Genomic DNA, 22,237 nt, shown 5'->3' with positions numbered 1-22,237 from the left:
CATTGTGCTCATCTTTGCTGTGTGTATGCATTCACCTATAGCCCATGTGTTACAGCAGCTCATAAAATATTCACCTGTTCTTCTCCTCCATAATGCAGTAATTTTCCTGCACACAGAACCCATTGCAAAGCTCGTCACTCCAGACCACTGTCAGTTTTCTCTCCTTTTAATTTGGCTCTAAGTCATGCATAAAAACTTTCACCCATGGCAGATGTTTCACTTCACTTCAGCTCACCACACCCCCAGGTGGTCCCTCTAAAATAGGTTGAAGATCACACACAGTGACACGTGCTTTTCTCAGTTCCTGAAAACACGTACCTTGAAACATCTGTAACCTCAATAACACAGAAACCCACAATGTGACTCTTGTCCTACGTTTGAGGACATAAATGGAGAAGCGAAAACAAACATGGAACAGAAACTTGATTACACTGAAACACAAGTTTGCACGGTGCTGTCTGCGGTCTCTAGATCACTCATGACTCGATGGTCGAGTAAACCTTGGTCAATATAGCTTTTATTTCAGCAAATCAAACATACACTGTAAAAAATGCATCTTTATCATAACCTTTAAACACTATCAGAGCTGTGATGACAGTGTGTGATTGGTTGGGAGTGGCTACAGTGTCTGAGGTCATTGAAATGATTTGCATGTCATCACACTTGAAGACTTGAATGTTTCCCAGTTTGTCATAAAAGTGAATTGAAACTCCAAGTTATAAGGAATGATGGGAGCAAACAAACAAACAAACAAAAATCTACAGGACATTTAGATGGCACTTTGCAAGTCTTAACATGGAATTTCAACAGATATTTGATTGAAACAGCGAAGCCTGAAGACAGATTTATGATTAAAAATTAAACACAGGTGCTCAGCAAATCCCAGGTCTGCATAAACAGTCACAGGACTCAATAAGAATACACAAATCTGGGATCATTTTCAACTCTAACAGATATACATACACTATAAGTAGGTAGAGCAGATCAAGTAAAAATGAAGTAAAAGCAGAACACCGCAAGATGATCATTTTTAATATATAAAGCTGTCTAAACCAAAGCTTCCTCTAGCCGGCGTCCTAATATATAAACCATCGTTCCAATCCAGCAGAATCTAAGTGTTTTTATGCCTTAACTGTTTAGTATTTCTGTGCTTCTCTACATTCTAGCTATCCTATGTCACAAATCAAAGATCTGAAATATGGCCTATCGCAAAAGACCCCAAAAATCCCATGAGTCATAGCAAACCCATGTGGTATGTCAGCTTTAGAATATAGCCGCGTTTACACTGTGTAAAGACAAGCTTAAGTCAGTCTAGTTAGCATGCTTCTCCAACTATTACTGCCATCCTTCATCCGGTACAAGGCACACCTAACCCATCACCCCCTGCAAGACGTTTCCAACAGGTCTGAATGGCTCTGTGGTTTTATCATTGTGCAAGAGATTTATTCCGTGTTAAGCCCCAGACTTATATCTTTTTTCTTTTTTCTTTTTTTTTTACAGCATCTACTCCATGTTTTCTCAGGAGCGGGTGTGGTGATGTGGCGCATTGAAGCCCAGGAAAAAATGTCCCCTACCCAGATTTGTAGCTCAAGCAGATTAAAACAATGTGAAAGTTTAATCTGTAAACCTTTAAGGGAATTTAAATTTCAACCCTCCAGCTTGTGTTATATGTTGAGTTCCAAAAAGGTTTAACCTCTAGTTCTCCAAGCTGAAACAACATCACGCAGCATCTGACATGCTATCACAAATCTGTTTCATCTTCCGTAGTCAACAAACAGTGGATTAAAAAGTATGTTTTTCCTCTAACACTACCAGCCTGGCGGTAATTTGTCTCTCCTTTGTTGCCGATCTTTTGAAATAATCCAACTTGATTTGAGTCCCTGTGAAAACAGAGTGTGCCGCTTCTGATTGTTATCCAACCCATGCTGTTTTTTTTCTTCCTTCCTTAATTCTCCCATTGAAGCATGTCTAACTCTTTTCTCATTTTCCAAACAGTTACAGTCACAGTTAAAAATCCTGATGAAAAGAAACCTAAAGAGTGCAATATTCTCTTATCTACATCATCAACATCCCACCTATACACAGGAACATTTGATAAGGAGCAAAAGAAATGGTTGGAGAGGGGAGGAAGAGGGTGGAGGAAGAATGAAAGGGAAATCTCTTTAAACATTGTGCCTCAGGCATCAACACCCTCAGGCATCAGAGTGCTGCACAAGGACAGGACACACTAAAAGACATGGACTGTCCAATGAAGGGAGTGATCTCTGCACATATGACCAAATCCAAAGCACTGGATTGGCTGCCGATTCAAATATAAACATTTGCCGGGAATATTTTTCTTTTACTAATGAACAAACAATACACAGAGAGTAGTCCATAGGCTGTTAGTACGATTAAGTATCTGCCTGGGGAGTCACCTAGAAACGTGCAGTTTGACCAAACAAACAGTTTTCTCTTTTTTTTACTTTTTTGATTTCTTTTGCAAAATTACGACAGATACTCGTCATTATCATCATCATCGTCCTCATCTTCATCATCCTCGTCATCCATTCCAGCCTGGTCGTTGAGGACAAATGAATCCTCATCATCATCTGTGAACAGTGAATCCCCGCTGCCAAGGTCTCCTGATGACTCCAAAATGACACCTAGAAAAAAAAGGGAGCAAATTGAAATAAACTTAAACATCCTTTTTGTTTTTGGCTCTGTTTGCTTAATATAGTTATTCTTCAGGAAGCAGGTTAACCTAACTTGTTTTAAACAACGTATCCTTTAGGACATCTATAAGACTTTAAAGTTTTCCACCAGTAACAGAAAAAATGTGAAACATGACAACAGGTCAGCTTTGTGTGATATGTGACTGTTTTACACATGTTTATAGTCTCAGTGACATCACCCACTGGTTTATGAAGCCGTGACAGTCAGCTATGTAAAAGATTAAATCAACCCAGCTTTTAATACATCTTATCACAGACAGAGAGGTGTTATTAAAAAAGGCCTTTGGCAACAGCAACTTGTGAACAGCTACAACAAGTCACCTGTCAATTAACTCACCACTGGGATAGGAATATGGAATGAGGAGTTCTGAAATATAACTCAGGATCGAGACCATAGATTGTCTGATAAGAGGCCAATGGAGTTATACAAGAAGAGGGAGAATATGAACTAGGGCTTGGTTTTGAATGAACTTGAAGTGGTAAAAAGATGAGTGACTTTGGCAAATATAACGGGACTAAAAGTAGTCTAAGTGAATACAAATAAAGCAAAATGATGTATTCATTTATCAAGGTATGAGAAAGAGAGAATTTATCTCATTTGGCAACATGTTGGTCAAAGATGAGACCTAAACTCTTAGCTGTGGGTTTGATGTTTGGGCGTAACTAGCCAATAAACTGCTGAACTGCAGTGGTGAAGGTATCTGGTCCCGATAATAGTGTGTCAGTTTTGTTAGTGTTTAAATAGAGAAAATTCAGTGGCATCCATCCCTAGACAAAGACATCGGGAACTGACTGAAAAGATTACCCGGAGGAAGCATGTTAATGGACAACAAGAAAGGTCCAAGGACCGAACCTTAGGGAACTCTCACAGTAAAGCAGAGGACATATGGTTATGAGTCGGACCTTGAAACATCCGATTTCTGACGTTTTTTTAACTAGTTTCTGTTGTAGCAGCTTCAAAATAAAGGTAAAAGATGGGGCATCAATATGTCCTTTGTCAGCAATTAGCTAGTTCTCCTTATTGTCAGGACTTTATTTTAAACAACCTTATGAAACCAACACATTATGTGTTGTGTGCTTCTCCTGCAAATCAATACATTTTCTCTTTTCTACAAACGAAATTCTACATTCTTTGCTCACCACAGTTTGCAGGGCCATGTGTGCGTGAACCAGCCACCTCGTTGCCATAGCGATCCACACACCAGCACTGGCCACTGCTGCTGTGACACTGGTGGGACCTGTAGTAACCCTCCTCATCACAGGAAGGCAGATACTGACCTACAGTAACAAGTCAGAAAACACATGAAAGCACTTGATAAATGAAGGAAACACGCTTTTTAAGGAAGTGTGCATGTTTTATATTTGAGTCTCACCAAGCAGTTTCTTTCCTGCTTGCTTTCTGTTGATACCAGACAGCTCTGCTTTACAGGGGGAGTCTGAAAAAGGAGATGGAGAGGCTGGAGTAAGGAAATGCACAAGTCTGCTTTCTGGAAATGCATCTGTGTGAAATTTGATTCTTTTGTGTACTCTCTTCTTTCTTTGTGATGTTTGTTGTCCTGATTTGTCTTTAACAAAAGAAAGTTCTTATGCGTAAAATGCTGTTTCTTTATGACCAAAAACTTCATCCTCCCCTGGTGTTACACAATGGCAACCTACAGTGATGTTACATTTTATTGTCAGGGTTCTATATTGGTTTTCTGATATACTCATATGTATTCTGTTGTGAAAATTCACCATTTCAACCAAATAAAAAGCAACCTTATTTCTCTTTTTGTAAAAGTTTTTAAATATGAGAAAAGTTTTTGTTCTGAAAACACTTTAGCCATCATTTTTTATCCCCAACAATAAAACTGTGCTTACCAAAGCCCTCAAGAGATTTGGCAAAACTGCTAGATGGCTAACAAGTCAAGATAATGTAAAGCTTAGGGCTCCTGTGAGGAGTTTTTAACTACTTATGAAACGGTCTGAAAGAACCAATGAGGCCTCTTTATGACCAACAAAACAAGATAGTTAGCAAAAGATGTAAAAATGCTTTAATTTTTAATATCTGTAATCACTGTGAGGGGGTAGGTGTGACAAAGCATTTTACAATAAGAGAAAATAGGAAGAGATTTTTTTCTCAAAAGAGGTAATATTTTGTCCCCAGGAGGAGCAAAAACCAACACAGACAGAAAGTACCCCACAGAGCTGGTCCTTTGTTGTTAAAATTCTTGATATTTATAAAAAGATAGTGAGGATTTTTGTTGGTAAGCATCCAGTGACTTTTTTTTTTTGCAAACAAGGTTTAACTTTTTAAAAACCTGTTTCATGCCTCTTTTTCTCACTACATTAGACAACTATGAAACATCTATACTTTGATGTGTGTCACAAGCTGTGTACAAAGATGGACAACATGTCTCCTCAAAAGTGAGTAAGACTTTGTTATACCCACTTATTCAAAAGCATGAAGAGGTAAAAAAGCAGCTCTGTTAACAAACCAACATCCATAACTGTAAGTGTGTGTGTCTGTTTCAAGGTGACACAAGAATCTGTTTTGGTACACAGCCTGACTCTGGCACTAAATGCACAGGAGGTATCCTAGTGTCACTTTGTTTTGTGAAGTAGTCATCCGTCTTGATACACAATCAATAGTGTTAACATATTTAGTGCATATGACTCTATGGAGACTATACCTGTGTATCTCTGGAAGCACGTGCACCACTCAGAGCTGGTTATGACTTTGTCATCATGTGTGTTACAGGATTTGAAAAATGCGTCAGAGCACGGCTCATTCCTGTCCAGGTAGAGGCTCCTGATTTCTGATTGGTCCAGCTGAAGGTCGAAGTTTGTGTCCAGCCGAGAGAACATCCAGCCCAGAGGGTCCTTGCAGATAGGTGATGCCCCGACTTCAAACTCTGAGAGAAAGTTTATAAATTTGACAAGTTAGATGCGGCCAGGTATGAGCTGAATAATGCGTGAGGAAATGTGTTTATGATTTATTAATGCCCTGTGACTCACTGTTCTTCTCTGGCTTCTGGATCTTGACTCTCTTGTGGTTGCCATTCTCATGCAGCACTCTGAACCAGTCTCTCAGACGACTCACCACCTCCTTCAGGTCAGACTCACTGCACACTGAGGAACAATAACATTAACACTTAATGATGATGAAAGGATGCTTTATTGCTCCCTAATCCCTGGTGGAAATGAAAAGTCAGAGTCAGCAGCCCTGAAAGTTGCTGGAATCCAGTATCAGAGGGGCTTTAGTTTGTCAGGAGGGGGCTTTAACAAGGGCTTTGACACCCTGAAAGACCTTTTAATTAAGCAGAATTTACTGTTTTCTCTGCACCTTGGAGTGTGTGCAGTCATGTGTGCAGACCCGTGTACCTTTCTTCTCATCAGAGCTTGGTTCAGACTGGGAGGGGCAAGGACACATGCCAGGACACTTCACAGCAATCTTCTTTCCTGTGATGCAGGCCTGGTAGTCCAGCTTGCACTGAGCGGCAGAGATAGAGACAGCGACAGAGACAGGAGAGGAAGTGAAATCAGGATGTGAGTCTGATGAGGAGGAAATGTGACTGTTAGGTGCTGGGGTGTATCTATTATTCTGGGTCAGAGTCACGCTTTTGTGTGTGTGTGTGTGCTGGTACCTTGGTGGAGTAGCTGTGGCCATCTGTGCCACAGACAGGAGAGGGGTGAACGACAGGGCAGGGTTTGCACTTTGATCCTGGACTCTGGTACAAACTGGCATCTTTGAAACTACAAACAAGATCAAAAAGACTTATCTTATAAACTATCTCACAGAAAATCAGATGAAATTGTTTCTTACTGTACAAAGGAGTAGGTGAAATACAATGCTGGACAAGAGACATTTAAAAAAAAAGTGGGCACGACAGATAAGAAAGGAAAACATAAAGCAAACTTAGAAAAAATAACAATACAAAAAGGAAGACTTTTTCAGTGATATGAAAGCTGAAATTGGGATTTGCATGCTGAACTGTGCAAAGCAGTACATTCAAAGCATTTCTATCCACACAGTATTTTTTTTCTTCCATCAGTTTCATAAGACATGGCGGGGATTAGGATTTATGTGTGATTATTTACTGATTTCTTCCTCTGTTGTGGAAATTCTGTTGTTGCTACTGTCAGAATGGGAATTGAGGTCAGTATGGCGGTCCTCTGTCCAGTCTGCCCTCTCCCAGACACACACATACACACACGCACGCACACACAAAGCCCATTCATATCATTTGGCAGGACTTTCGTGTTGGTTGTAAGGCGCTGCCAGTGCTGGGGTAATTGGACTAAAAAGTAATGTCACACAACAGTCACAAGAGAGCCGGGAAACCAGTAAGTAGACCAGCTGGAACAAAACAGAAAAAGCCCCCTTCTTTTCCGGTAACTAGGTGAGTGAGTGAGCAGGAAAACAAAAGATGGAGAGTGCAAAACAGATTGAATCTCCCTTGAATTTACTGTTTTGTGTGTTTTTGTAAATTCACAATATATCAGACTGAAAGCAAGTTTGAAGGACAGCTTCGATTTAACTAATACTTGCTTAAAGGGAGGAGGAGTGTGGTTACCTAACTCTCCTCTGGCTGACACAGGTGGCTGTCTTGAAGTCCTCAGCCACACACACCTTGTGGCGGCTGCATTTGATCTTGAGACAGGGGTCTTTGGCTGGATCGAGGGCTGAATACCAAAAAAGAGACACAAAATAAGAACTTCTTTAACTCCATGTCAAACTGATAATATTTGCGTACCAAAAACAGAGCATCTTTTGTATCACTCTGCCAAGAGAGTCTAAAAGTATTAGCAGAGATAATTTACTACAGTTACATTTTACTTTTGTTCTTTTAAAATCTTTGATCCGACTTGTTCGAGATCTGTTTGTGTTTGTGTAAAATCCTGCCACAGCCTCTTCAGTTTCTGGCACTGACTCTCTCAACTGAACCCAAAGCCATAATACCTCTAAGTACACTTACAGCTAAAAACAGATGGGACAGGTTTTAAAGGCTACTTGTGGCCTTACATCATCCTGCACGGTGTGTCAGTCTTTCCCCATTCTCTCACCCAGAGTCTAAAACTGATCTGGTATCAGATCCCATAGCTGAGGGCTTTCGAGGCAAGAGCTGATTTTGGATCAGAGGATTCTGATCTTTGTTGGTTGCGGGATTCTGACTCCATCTGACCGTTTATCAGCTATTAGTGAGAGACCTGCACTCAGGGTCTGAAGCCATCAGCTGATCTGAGAACAGTTAGTGAATGACCTCTGCTCTAAAGAACCTTACTGTAATCCGTGAGCAGCTTTGGCAGATTATACTGCCTCCATCCTCCAACACGCTGTCTAATGCTATTGTTTCATTGACATGTCTGTGTGTTTGGGTGTATATGTGTGTGCGTGCGTGTGTGTGTGAGTTGGAGGATACAGTGAGAGTGAATGTGTTTGTGTCATGATGTGCCTGGATGTGTGTGTGGGCTTATTGCTGTTGTCACGGTGGAAAATGAGGAAATCCCTCTCTAAAGTAGATGAAGGCTACATAAATCAGATAGTTTGTAAAGTTGAATGATTTTGGTAGTTTCATAGGTAATACACGTCTAACACACTCTTATTTACAAAAGCTCCCATGTTCAGCACCCTTTCCTTATTGCAGCTAATCTTATTATCTAATGAGCAGCAATGACTCACAAAGCTTAAACCAGTTTGTTGCAAAATGTCCCATTAACAAAATGTTTCAACGGTGTATGATCAGGATACAGACAATTCAGCAAAGCAATACGGCCTTTTAAGAAAGGTTATTTCAAAGAAATGACCTTCAATGATGCCTTGAGATGTGTTGCTAAGGTACCCTAGCAGGGTCATGAGGTCCCTCCTGATTGTCAGCCTGTCTGTTAGCCTCTGTTTACATTAGCATGTGGTGATCTGATTACAAGCAGATAGCTTTGAATACAGATGTAAATAGTCACAAGAAAAGCTAATGGTGCATTGATCATTTCAGAGGACACTTCAGTAATTATTTAACCTTTATTTTTATAAGAATCGTTCTATACACTTGCTCATTTTCATGTGTGTTTGTGACACAGTAAGTGACCCTGTGTTAATAAGTTTTCTTCGGGGTTTGATTTCTTTGAAGTGTTCTCCTAATAAAGGCCACAACACCACCAATTCCACTTAAAGACTTTGTAGAGAAGTGTGTAAAAGTCAATTTTTTACCACTGATATACATCTATATTTTGTATTAAAGATGCTGTGAGGAGGATCTGTTTTAATTGCACTCCCTTACCACCTTTTGGCCCGGAGTGTCTGCACACTGTCATAAATTACTTTTAGCGAGGCGTGTGCTTCTTTTGCAATTAAATGGAGATCTGATCGAAAAAAAACTCACTCTTCATTTTATTGATAGACTCTCAAGTTTGTACGGGCCACTGCTGAATAACTGCTGCATGTGGGTTGGAATGAACATCATCACAAACAGTTTAGGCCCAGTGTTATAGAGTGATACAGCCTGAGCTAAAGGCTAATCACTCTCCAGTTTAGCCTTCTTCTGCTCTTCTGTCTTTTTTCTGTCTAATAGTGGCTCCTGTGTCCACCATCACTACAGAGTTGGTCATAGAAATTGTTTTTAAGTAGAGAGAAACACAGGTCTTAGTGTTTTATCTCTTCTCACTACTAAACTTTGTCAGCTGGCGTGGTATTGTCATAGAGGTGTTATTATGGAGCCCACATCAGTTCTAGGAAAACCCCGCCCCGCTGCTCTCCAGCCCTGGTGACGCAGTCAAACCACGCCTGCAACACACTCATGCACAACAAAACAAACTGAGATGTCAAATGCTAAATTTGTCATGCAAGATGCAACGCACGTCATCAGCGATGCCCTCGCTTTCAGCACTTGCCTGACTGAAGGACGGTAAATCAGGAACTGGAGGGAATAAAAGTCTTGCAGGGAATTCAAGTCTTGAATGTATCAATTATCAGTAATATCATTGACTTTGATGCGTTTGAAGTTTTCATGTAGCATCAGATTTAAAATCCTCCCTCCATTGTCCCTCAGTGGCTGAAAACAGCTACTAAATTTGGCAGCTGTAAAAACATTTTAGATTAATATTTTTTTCTGATTTTTTTTTTTTTTTAATAAATATTGTATTAATTTCTGCTGTAATCAAAACTCCTAAATGTTTCCTTAGGAATAAAAATTTTAACCTTTTAAGGGTCAATTTAAAACACAAAACCAATAATACTAAAAAAAAGGAGGAAAAATGACTAATTTTTTTTTTATTGTATTATTTTTTTAACATATGTACAGTAGTAGTATATATATATATATATATATATATATATATATATATATATATATATATATATATATATATATATATATATATATATATATATATATATATATATATATATGGGCGGGGTTTGGCTGCGTCACTCACAGCGTGGGTGTGGTTTGGCTGCATCACTAGGCCTTTCAGAGCAGTGAGGTGGGGTTTACCTAGAACTGATGTGGGTTCCATAATAACACGTCATAGAAACCTTGATGTGCCGCAAATCAATCCGGTCCTGGTTGACCTGACCTGGAAGCTAAGAAGTAGCAATTTAAAATAACCTGTAACCAGCAATATTGGTGCTGATAAGCTCATTCTAAAGTGTGGATTATGGTCATGCATATATCTAGAAGGGAGACTTTATCAGGATCACTTCAAACTCCTCACAGCCCCTTTAAGTTAGCGTTCCCCAGGACATTGTGACCATCCTTAGTTTATCAGCATACATCACTCCATGACCGTATTGTGTTAATTTATTTTTTTCTAAAAACATGGTCTATGGATAAAATATCAAATTTCAGACCTAGAAATGTTCAGTTTTGGAAGCAGTGCAATCTTTCCTTGTCCTTTTATGTGTTTTGGTGTTTTATCACAAAGCCAACAGCACAAACACCGGAGGCTCTCTTACTCACACCCACCTTGATCGAAGGGCTTGGATGGAGTCCATGTTCCAGGCTCCTGAAAACAAAATAAACCAACACACAAAAACATGAATATGGCACTCAAATGACATCTAGAGTTGATAGTGCATTTTAGATCAAGCAGTCATACAAACCTCTACTTCCTTTAGAAGAAAGCATTTTAGAGAAAGAAAATGAGGAATTCAGTTTGGTTATGATCTTTCTGACCTCAGATTTTAAATAAAAGATACACTGATGGAGATTTAAGGAACATGCATCAACACACAAATAGCAGATCAAGCATGCAGTTATTTAGTGATGGTAACACAATGTCATGACAGCACATTTCTGCCTTTATGTTAATGAGAAGGGGCCCACTGTGTCTCTTTGTGTCCACATCAAGTCGCATCTTTGGGCTATGAAATGAGGCTATTATTAACTGCAGTTCATCGAGTGTCCACTTGAAGCTGGCTCACGAAAAAAAATGATACCACGGCTATCAAATGACATCAGAATCGCTAACAGCTCACATTGCGTGTGGGGGTGTGTGATTTGTTTCATAAGCCAGTAATTTAAAAGATACTAAAACTATGAGTTTGAATAAATCATTAGCAGTATTTACATCATAGGCTCACAGCACTGCACTTTAAAAACTGTGAATATAGGTTGTTTCCTTGTCTTCTTGTTCATTGTATTTCCTCGTATTTTCGTTCTTAAATTTCAGTTTTTCTAAACTCAAATTTTTTATCTTTACTGTTGGAAGACAGAAACACTATTTAAAATTTTTTTGTATGTCCTTGTATATATAGAAAACTGACAATAAAACCATTGGATCCTTGACAAATCAGAGGCACAGCTCACCTGAGGCACAGGCACACAGTAGCTATTGGGGAGGCCTGAGACCCGCCTCTATTCCTCACATCAACCAAAGTTATGTTCAGTTAAGCATTTTGAAGATGTCACCAAACAACGATAAGCTTCCAAAAATATTATACAGTGTATGGTCTGAAAGAAAAAAATATTGACAATATTTACAAATTGAGAAATAAGGTGAACGATTCATACGTAATATGCATCTAACTGACTGAAATGCCTCATTTACATTGATTTTGTATGATAAACTACTCCAAAGAATTGACATTGTCCTGAATTAGCTCAATAAATACATCATGAAGCATTACTACATGCTTGAACATTCATTATAGATAGATATAGATTAAGAAACCAACTACAGCAAAAGCTGAGTCATCGCCCGTTAAATCGAGACTTTCAGAAAAATGAAGCATCCAAGTATTTGAGGGCTCTAATTGTGTCAAACCAATCATAAAACAGAAAAGTTTTAGACCTTCAAAGATGGTCAAATGGATCAATCCGTTGCTTAACAACCCGCTTCAACAGTCCTAATAAGGAACGCACAGAGGTGAAAGTGATTTGCCAGCTTTTAATAGAAGGCCAAGCAGGAGACACACCCAAGAGTGCTGGCCTGTGATGCAAACGTAACAGGAGCTGCAGAAACAGAGAGCTATGTCCGCTCAGGGATTTTATTCACAGGATTTTTCATTTTTCATTTTTCTGTCTCTTTTCTCAACACTACACCGTGTGCCCTCTTTCTTCTGTCTCAGAGATAACCTACTCTTTGTCACATCTGTACTCTTTCATTGTGTTTCATCACAAACCACTCTTAACTCTTTTTCAGACACACGCCCACACATACACTGACACATCTCAAAAACTGAAGCTACTTTCTAAGCGATAACACTTTACAAGACTTTATTATCAGGAAACTACAAACTGAATGCAGATACGCAGCTTGATGCAAAGGTTTGTAACTTAGCTCATAATTTTTCCCCTCTGGTTCTCATTGTCTGACTTTTAGTGTTAGAAGCCAAAACAAATAGGAAAGGGTGGGTGACGGAGGGAGAAGTAACTTCTTATCAGTATAGATCCCACGGTGTGACTTTAAAAAGACCACCCCTCCCCACCCAGTAAGTTCCCCGTGTTATAATGCTTTACGAATATTGTATTTGATAAAAGTTAGATTTTTTGACTTATTTTAACTAATTTCTGAGATCCGACACGACCTCATGCACACCTGATTTGGCATATAGTTATATAGCACTGTTAAATGTTCCCCTGGTTGTCTGTTTTGTTTTGTTTTATGACCATTAAGGTGTCAGTTTTTTTATATTTTCATTTTTTTCTGACAGCTGGCAGCTGACAGCTGACTGCTTTGTTCTTTTAAAGTTGCAGTTTCAGCAACGTTTCCTGTATGGTCGACCACAGAGGAAAGAAAACAGAACAAAAACAGGGTTACCTTTTATTTACAGGACGACCTGTATTTAATGATGATGGTTCACTCTTGGCTATTAGTCACCCTGAATGTTTTTTTACTCAACGCATCAAAGCAAGTAATGAAGTGTTACACCTCTATTGATTCTCATGCTGCTTCACAGCAGAGGATGCATATGACCCTTCTCTTAACCAGCCTGTGAAAGTTTTGTCCCACTAACGCTCAGTGTGACGTGAAGTTATTGCTTTACAGTTTATACACACCTCAAACTGTTTAAAAAAAGATGGATGGCAAAACAGCTCCCTAAAGGTGATGCCTAAACAATTCTAGCCCCCTCTCACTGACATTGGAATAGGTCATACAGCCAGCTTCTTCTACGTAAACAAATGGGACATGGGTCAGACTTATAAATTATTCATAAACATGGTATCTGTCATCAAAATTAGACTTTATCATGCAGAGTTTTTTTCTTCCAGAAAGCTGATCTTTTTTTTTTAATTCAAGAAATTCACAATTCCTTTAAAAAAGAAGAATGACCACTGACTGCTCTGTTGACAGATGCAGCCCTGGGCTGAAGTGTGCAACAGATTAGCATTTCTTACCATAGATTATAGAAAACAACCAAGCGGCAACCTCCAGTCTAAGAAAATAAGACAATGCGGAAGTGCTAAAATTTTCTGTTTCTTGAGTGTCCACTTGAGGCTCGCTCTGGAAGTACTGGAAGTCACATACACACCAAGCTAAAAAAAAAAGCTGTTTTCAAAGCAAAAATTAACCCACTTCCAGCTTGGTTCAAAAAACGTCTCCTGTCTGAATTGCTAAGTTTACTATCAACGCACACTGTACAAGGGTGATTATTTTTAACTCAGGAGTTCAGAGGATATGAAGATCGGCTTGCCCAATCAGAGACACAGCTTTAGTCATGTGACTGACAGGTACTCTATAGCTGTACGCAAAGCCAATATGGCCACGATAGCCGATGTGCTTCATTTTCTGTTTCAGAAACAGACTGGTGACATCAGGGAGACTACGCCCATGTTTTATACAGTCTATGAAAACTGCTTCATAATTTTAGCAATATCACATACGTGGAATTTTAGAGAGAAGCTGCCATATTGACAATGTTGACTCCACCTAGGACCTAGCACATTGTAGCTAACAACAATGCAAAAGTCTGTCAGTCAACCCACCACCAATGCCTGCATACACAAAACTCACAACCTTGATATCCTCAAAAAATACAAAAATTCATTTTCACACAGTGTTTAAAAATAAAAAACTGACAGTACAAACCAAAATGTTATTTTTTTTGCACCAGGCTGTAAACATGTTTACTTCGGCGGTAAAAATGGGCATTCTCACATGAGTGTTAATGGGGTCTCCTGGGCTTTTGGAGCCAGCCTCAAGCGACTTGGAGAACTGCAGTTTTTAGTGCTTCTGCCTTGACTTCCTTTTTTTAACATCAGAGATTGCTGTTTGGTTTAAAACCTGAGGGATCTTTGCTGCTTTATCGCTAAGTTAAATATGTGTTTTGGTAAGCAGAAGTGGCAGGTTGCCAGCCCCATCAGCCAATCCCTGCTGTGCTGAGTCTGGCCTCAAATCTCATCATCAACACAATATGTCAGCTTCTCTCACATGGGGGGTATTATCACTACCCCTTTGTACACAGGGAGAAGGTGAAGATGCATTGTCCAGCTTTATGTACAGTCAATGGTGCGTACATTTTTGGCACATGCTCATGTGGGAGCCAAACAACTGAACACTTTATTCAACATCATCCAAATTATTCTTTCTTGAATTGACAAGGAGTCTCCCTCTATCTCACTTCCTGCACTCTTTAAGGTGATAAGGGTCAACTCCTGCCTTTTCTCGGCTCTAATTAATTTTTGTTACTGCCTGCTCTTTCTGGCCCCCTGCATCTTCATGACAGACTCTCTGTAACTCATTATATCCTCTCTACCTCCCACTATAGAGGCCCATGCTCCTTTCTTTTCGCCCAGTGCTTTAACTTCTTAACATGAAGGAAGCCCACATGCTGAAATCTTTGCAGAGATAAAGCCAAACAGAGAGAGGTGCTTTTGTTTCTGTTCAGGATAGTCCCCCTCCAGCACTGCAGCCCGTGTAGTCTGAATAATGAGAACATTGCATTATGGGGCCAGGCCCTCCAGACCAGTCAAGACAACAAAAGTGCTCGCGGTGTGATTTCATAATGGAATCAACGGATGCACGCAAATGCACACACACAAAAGACCACTGAAACACACACATATGTGCTTCCTAATACGTACACACTGCTCTGTAAACAAACAAACTTATCACCACAACTCTGACTGGAGTGCCAGAATCTGTCAGCACTACACAACATCAAATAACAGGGTGAATGCACTCCACTGCACATGCATGCAACCAGCCTCCCACTTTCCAAAACACACAGAAAACAAAAAAAAGACGATACTTCTAATGGTCTCCCGAGTGACGGCTAAAAATAGCTACTTTTCAATATCCCCCCATCTCCTTCAACCTCTAGGATGTTTTCACCACATGTGCAAGAGCACACAAAACAACAGGGCACGTCTCAGCTATTGTTCAAATCCTAATATGTTAGTCTACATAATGGATCAGATTTATTTTACCTGCACGTCAGTGTTCCCTTCAGAAAAGCACTTTTATCACCTTTTCTTCCCTTTCCTGTCTCCTTGCTGCCTTCCCCTCTAACTTCCAACAGCAGAAATATGTGCATGTTTTCATTGTACTGGCTCTGCTTGTCTTGCTCAAGCTTGTCGCCTGCATGCACGCACACAAATACACACCAAGGTGCTTTGAAGTGGAAAAGGCCTCCAGCTCTGTACCTCCCCTACATCATTCACCCTCCACAGCCCGAGCAACACAGGATGAACAAGCACGGTAAAAACTGCACAAAGAGTCGCGGTGAGAACAGGATGAAAGGTGTAATCTGCTCTAATGAGGCTGCTCTAAACAAGACTCACTCTTCTTCCAAACATTCATTGTGTTTGCCTATGTTTCTCTTCCTCTTCATCTTTTCTATGTGGCACTGATGAAAGCAAGCTAAGGCTGTGCAAACTGAGCAGAAAGTGTGGAACGACTTGAGATGGCACCAGTGCAGCACAGAGACGCCCCAGGCCCCACCAGGCGGGACGTACAGTAAATCAGAGGACAGGATCCTATCGAGTGCACTTAACAGGAGACCCACTTATGGGTCCTGCTGAAAGATGAAAGCGACAGGACGTGCAAAAAAATTTACCACTTAAATCACAGGGAAGCAAAACTTGGCGCAAAAAATCAGATTTAAAAAAAGGGTTCATCGGAGAAAGAGCAGAAGTTTGGTTCTTCATACTGCCCTCAGTTAATTTCAAAAAGTGCAACCAAACTTTTTCCAGACAGCTGGTATGAGCTTTGTCCTTTGGTCGGCTACGAAGCAAGTGGCACTTGACATAGGTTAGAAATACCACTGAAGAACAAGGCTGTCTGTCTCGTGATGTCTTGATGTCTAAATAGAAACCAGCGAAACTCATGATCACACTTAGGGTACATGTTCCAGGGTGTAACCAAGTATACTGATGTCTCCCTCTCATATGCCCCTTTCTCCTTTTTTTTCCCAGTTTTCTTTCTCTGTAAATAAACTGGTCATGTACCTCAGATATGTTTTCTACTTGTCCTACATTTTCACAGGAAATGCAGTATGTCTCATGACAAACTGTTGTCACCCTTTAATGCAAACTGGTGCCTCTAGCTGTAACCTCTGTGTGCAGTGCGTGACTCTGTAACTGTATTGGGATGCATGTGTGCTGTTAGGCGTGACTTTATTAATCAGGCTAAAATCAATCCCAACCACAGAACATCAACATATTGAGTCTATTAAGATAGAAAAACAGATTTTTTTAATAAGAGTGCAGAGTCACTGGCTTGCATTCATCCTTACTTGAAAACACTTTTGGTTAAATGTTGTACTTGTGCATGAAATTTACGGCTTAAAACTTAAGACAGTAAATTTATACATCACTTCCACATGACTATAATTATTGATTGGTGTTTGTGCAGAGATTATTCATGCTTTACTAGTGGAAACATTTTTTTTACAAGTCTAGTAGGCAACAGACATGTAAACTGCAAGGTACATAAACATGACTATGTAAGGTCACTGCATTGAGTCTTAAGCTGAACATCTTTATATTGTAAGACCCATAGGTTCCTATACAGGAAAGAATGCAAGAACACTCAGGAACACAAAGACAATCTGGGACACAGCACTGAACAGGAAATGAAATGCACGCTCTTATAGAGCACACAATGCTCTACCTCTACTGCCTGAGCCTCAAGGTTAAAACTCAGACATGAATGCACACAGAGCCCCCAGCTCACTCCCTGCTACTCCACACTAACATCTTCTAACATCTATCTTCTTATCTACATCTACCTATCTATATCTACCTATCTGCCTTACACACAGACACCTACGCACATAGGCTGGTCAGAAATAGTACAGCACAAGGCCAATCACATCTCCTCTCTGGCAGTTGGTCCTGACACCCAATTTGCATAATCCAAATCCTGCTCGTTGAACCTGCGGTGTATCACATGTGTCCACCTGAGCAGGAAGGTTTTCACAGCTTAAGTGTGCCAGGGAAAGGCAAAGAAAGTTAGCGCAATAGAAAGGCTTCTGCTTTAAAAATAAAGTATTAAAGGGTCTAGCTTTGCCATTAACTTCAAGAGAAAGTTGCTCCTACTTTTGCTCTCACTGACATCAAATACATCAAGGGCTCTAATTCCCGGAAAAATCCGATTGCCTGCGTGCAGCATGGTGGTAAAACGACTCATTAAGGCTGGTCTGAGAGCAAAATGTGTTTTCTCTGGAGCATTGTTGGTCAAAGAAAGGTTCCTAAACAAGAAAGCTTTTGCTCATAATTTATGCCTGTGCATATACGTTTATATATCTGTTAGCAAATGAGCGCAAGTGTGAGAGTATGTAAAGATCTTCATTTACTGCAAATTGTACTTGAAATCCATCCTCCACTCACTTCTTCTTTAACTCAGATTTATAAAGTTATGTATGCATGCGTGCTGCATACTTTCATTAACGGGGGCACTCTAATTGAAAAATGACTTACTTTTGTACTTTGTGAAAGAGCGCTGGTAATAAATAAACTACACAGAAGTGACAGTAAAAAGGACAAAAACACTCACTTTGCCAGGGGCTGTTCTACCATGGGTGGAGATTTGGGGTGGAGCCAGATACAACTCTACTTCCCCGATATATTTATAGCTTAAATCTGCGCTCTCTGACTGAACTATTTATAAAAATTACTCTAAAGATAAGGTGGGGAAAGCCTTCATTCAACTACAGGGCACTCTTCCGCACATAAAACTAGTAACTTGATGTCATTTTTTCAGAATTTTAAAGAATCTAACTACATGATGTGAAGAAGTAAAATAAGCATGTGACAAACAAGGCTTAAGGAAAAGGATTCCCCTTGTTTTGATCAACATGCCCAACAAGCCTCTGTGCTTAGAATCAGAGCTTGTTAAAAAGCTGTTATTAAAGTTATACAACACATCCAGGCACACCCGCTGGGCTGTGTCATCTCTGGCAAGTTTAAGGCACAGATAAAGGGCAATGAGTCAGGTGATCTGTAGGTTGAAATCAGCTTCAGCATGTCCTTAACTAACTTCCTGTAGTATTTAATCATGTCTGTGCATTAAAGCTGGTCTGCCAATTACAAAAAAGACTTTAATTCCTGAGCTTAATCTTGTGGTTATTTTGAACAAAGATTACTGTGTCATTCAAGATGCAACAGATCAAAAATGCACAATATACAGGAGTTAAAATCCAGGCGTCAAATCTAATTTTCTGTCCAAAGCAATAGACCAAAACTAAAAGAGTCAATAATTGCAAATCTGATGCTTGAACTAACAGTTAATGGGTCATCAAAACTTCTGGCCTTAATTTCCTACTTGATTAGTCAACCATAAGGAAGTACCGGTTTGAAAACTGATGCTTTACAGACTCAGTCTCATCTATCCTGTTGTTTTTACTTTTCTCCGACAAAGACCAGCGCCTCAGAACTAAAACACTTCATGGGCTGAAGAGGAACTACACTGACCATCAGTCTTTGGCTCCGGTCATTCAGTTTAACACACTAGTCCCCCTTCATTCAGCTTTGATCAGGATTTAGACTCCAGTAAACTGCCATGCGTGATTAACAGTCAAGATTCAAGGCTTTGCTGCAGACATTCAAGGATTGAGCCTCGTGAGCCTGCTGGGCAGCCCAGTCGGAAGCTGCATGGTAAGGTAGCCTATGAGCCATGATCACCAGGAGCCAGGAGCCTTACTCACCTCTCATCAACCTGCCACTCAAGGTAATGGTGGCTGACAACACCATGACAATCAGCAGCCTAATGAAGCAAGCCAGTACCAACACAATCAGGGGAAAACCCTTTTAAATTCCCATTGGTAGAGTTTATTCATGTGCTATTACCCAGCTGCATCATGCTTTCGTTTTATCATGAGGCCTGTTTCGATTTTCACAATATCAGAGACACGTGAAAAGGAGCTACAACACGAAACTGCTCTGATTTCCAGCCAGTACCCAGTGTAAGGTCTCTGAACAAGCTGTACACCCTCCTGGTTCCCCTGCTGCGGACTCCCTTCATCACACCTGCCACGATAATTAGGGCCCACTTTCGGGACTCGGTGCTGCTTTCTCGGTGTGCAGTGTGCGTGAGTTTCGCATGGGCCTTGTATCTCTCTCCATGCTATCGCTAAAACACACTCAGGGTCGTTAGTGTATCTACTGTCTCGGATGATCTCGAGACGAACGTGTGACAAGCACCATACCACAACGGGCCCCGTGACGCGTCGCATGGACACAACAAGAAAACGAGGAGCGCATGATCACAAGCCAATGAGGGGTGGCTATAGGGGAGAAAAAAGAGGGGGTGGATGGGGGGTGTAAATGAAATAATGAGCGGGGGATAGGAAGCTAATTCTGTGACTTACATCTCTGAATTTATCCCATCTTCCGGCGAGCCACTTATCATCCAAGAAATTACCGCTGTCTGAGCGAGCGGAGACGTGTCCAAAGGCGACGGCGCACACACACAGCAAGGCGACGCTCAGCATCTGCGGACACAACAACAACAGTGCGGAGAGAGGAGGACATCAGAGCAGGCTGGAGGACACTGCAATCGCTTAGAAAACAGGCAGTTTGAACTGATTCAGGCGAGCTAATAATGCTAATCAACAGCGCTGTGCGAAATCACGCGGAGGTGTTTTTTTCCTCTCCTACCTTGTCGCATCAACCGCTCTCCAGACTGTATGTGCTCGCTGCCGTTTCCTGTCACTAGTAATAGCAACTCTCTCTCTCTCTCTCTGCACCGGCTGTCTGTGCGCAGCAGAACGCGGGAGCGCGCCTGACACCGTGAGCGTGCCCAGCTCTTTCTCCCTCTTCTCCTTTTTCCTCTCTCTTCCTCTCTCTGCCTCCTCAGTGCTGAGGACAGAAGAGTCATGATGGCTCACTGGGCTGTTATCAGGCCACCGCAAAAGTGTCCCACGCTGATTACATTTTATGACAAAGGTATTGCGCATTAAAGTTTGGAAGATGATAGAAGGATGTGAAATGTGTCAAGTTTTATGGCGCAAAAAGCAAACAAAAACAGTGGAAGCTGACATTATTGAATCTTAAGGTTGATTGAAGACTAATCGCAGAATATCCCATGATGTTTCCTAACCCAGACGAAAGACAGGCTTTTAAGTTTGTGTTAACTCTATCACGTTTCTGATTGCACTTTAAACCCAGATCAGTTGAGTATACTTGAAAAAGGCTAGAAATATAGATATATGAAAACTTAAGTTAATTTAACTCAAAATCTTCAGGAGTTACAAATATTATGGTAAATTATTCTACTGAACGTCTTCAATCAAATAAACCTGAAGCCTATTTTTTACAAATGAAAATATTAAGGAATGTAAAAAAAAATGTTGCACAGCACTGTAAAAAAATAAGTTGACCTTAATTAAAAATAAAGAAAGAAAGAAAGAAAGAAAGAAAGAAAAGAAACTTATTGCCTCCAGAAGATGAGGATACCTTTTACATTTTTTTTTTCAAGTTAATGCAACTTAGGTCATACTTTGTGATAACTCAGTTTTCTTTTCTGCACTTCAAAAAGCTTTTGCTCAGCTGGGCCTCATATCCACGGCATTTCCTCCTCACTCATGGTTACAAAACACTCTGGCAACAAAATTTGTTCTAATTTCATAACTTTTGTAATGGTGATTGAGAAAGGTAGTGGTTATGAGATCCCGCTTACTTTGATAAATTGTTCCTCAGGGGGCACAGGTTGTCTGAGCCCCATGGCACTGACTTGTGGTCTGTGCTCCATGGCATGGGGGTCTTGTATCGACTTCTGCAGAGTGCCTAATGATTAATAAATTTATAAATGTTTTTTTTTTTTTGACTGGACAGTCAAGCTATTTTGGCAAATTCTAAACTTAAAAGTGGAATGATTTTTATTTACTTATTTTTAAACAGACAGCCAGTCCATACCAGGTAGAGCACAGACAAACAGTCCATGCTCTAGCGCACAGACAAATGATCAGTGTTATGTGGAGCAGCCTGTGCCACCATTGCACATATAGGAGCAAAGCAGAATGTCATATCTACTGGGTCTAATATCAACTGCGTTCCCTCCTCGCTCACGGTCACAAAACACAGTCTCAGAAACAAATGATTTTGAGTTGTGCTTACTTAAACAGAAATAAAAGTTAACTCTACTCAGAAATCTGAGATATTTGAGTAAATTGAACTTACTTACAAATTTAAAGTTTTCCTGGCTTAATCCAATTGAGTAATTTGAACCTTGGGGTTTACAGTGTGGTTACGTCAATCACATGGGAGGTGTCAAGTCTTGTCTGAACTAAAATGACTCATGAGGGACTTTCAAGCACATTCCTGGCAGAGGTGAGCTCAGGACTGTAAATTGATGCTATGATAACATGGTGGGTTTTTTATAAGAAATGCACATATTGGCCCACTCAGGATGATTTGTAGTGGTGGGCAGAACTATACCTGTCTGTTATGGGATGTGTAAAACCCCCAAACATTCTTCTTTAGAGTGGTTAGGTGTGATTGAAGGTGGGAAAATGTGTAGCGAGAGCAGGCAGGGATAACAAAGACAACAAAAGCAAAAGCAGAGTGTTAGGGTGTTACGGTTTGGACATTGAAAAAATCACGTTTCGTAGTTAAGTTTTGGAGCATTGTCAAAAAGGTCAATATTTTCAGGAGATTTTCCTTAAA

The 22,237-nt window shown here is 40.3% G+C and overlaps 1 protein-coding gene across 1 annotated transcript; it reads right to left on the bottom strand.

Moving 5' to 3' along the window:
* Positions 1-490: 490 nt before the first annotated feature.
* Positions 491-20,387, bottom strand: spock3 (SPARC (osteonectin), cwcv and kazal like domains proteoglycan 3). The gene is made up of 11 exons (XM_074698771.1): positions 20,231-20,387; positions 19,942-20,064; positions 10,655-10,694; positions 7,271-7,379; positions 6,341-6,449; positions 6,078-6,186; positions 5,712-5,825; positions 5,387-5,608; positions 4,088-4,150; positions 3,855-3,992; positions 491-2,645 (listed from the first exon to the last, which is right to left on the bottom strand). Exons 2-11 carry the CDS (start codon positions 20,062-20,064, stop codon positions 2,488-2,490), a joined length of 1,185 nt encoding a protein of 394 aa, XP_074554872.1. The 5' UTR covers positions 20,231-20,387; the 3' UTR covers positions 491-2,487.
* Positions 20,388-22,237: the final 1,850 nt, after the last annotated feature.

Source organism: Halichoeres trimaculatus, unplaced genomic scaffold, assembly GCF_033239565.1.
Source record: "Halichoeres trimaculatus isolate MK-OKI-2021-1 unplaced genomic scaffold, fHalTri1.1 fHalTri1_scaffold_2, whole genome shotgun sequence".
NCBI lineage: Eukaryota > Metazoa > Chordata > Actinopteri > Labriformes > Labridae > Halichoeres > Halichoeres trimaculatus.
The sequence above is the reverse complement of the archived record's forward strand: the minus strand, read 5'-3'. Positions and strand labels throughout refer to the sequence as shown.

Coding starts and splice junctions, on each gene's coding strand:
- spock3 (XM_074698771.1), bottom strand. CDS start 20,064: ATGCTGAGCGTCGCCTTGCTGTGTGTGTGCGCCGTCGCCTTTGGACAC. Junction 6,450..7,270: donor GTCAGCCAGAGGAGAGTTAG/GTAACCACACTC, acceptor TCTTGTTTGTAG/TTTCAAAGATGCCAGTTTGT. Junction 5,609..5,711: donor CCAGAAGCCAGAGAAGAACA/GTGAGTCACAGG, acceptor ACTTTCTCTCAG/AGTTTGAAGTCGGGGCATCA.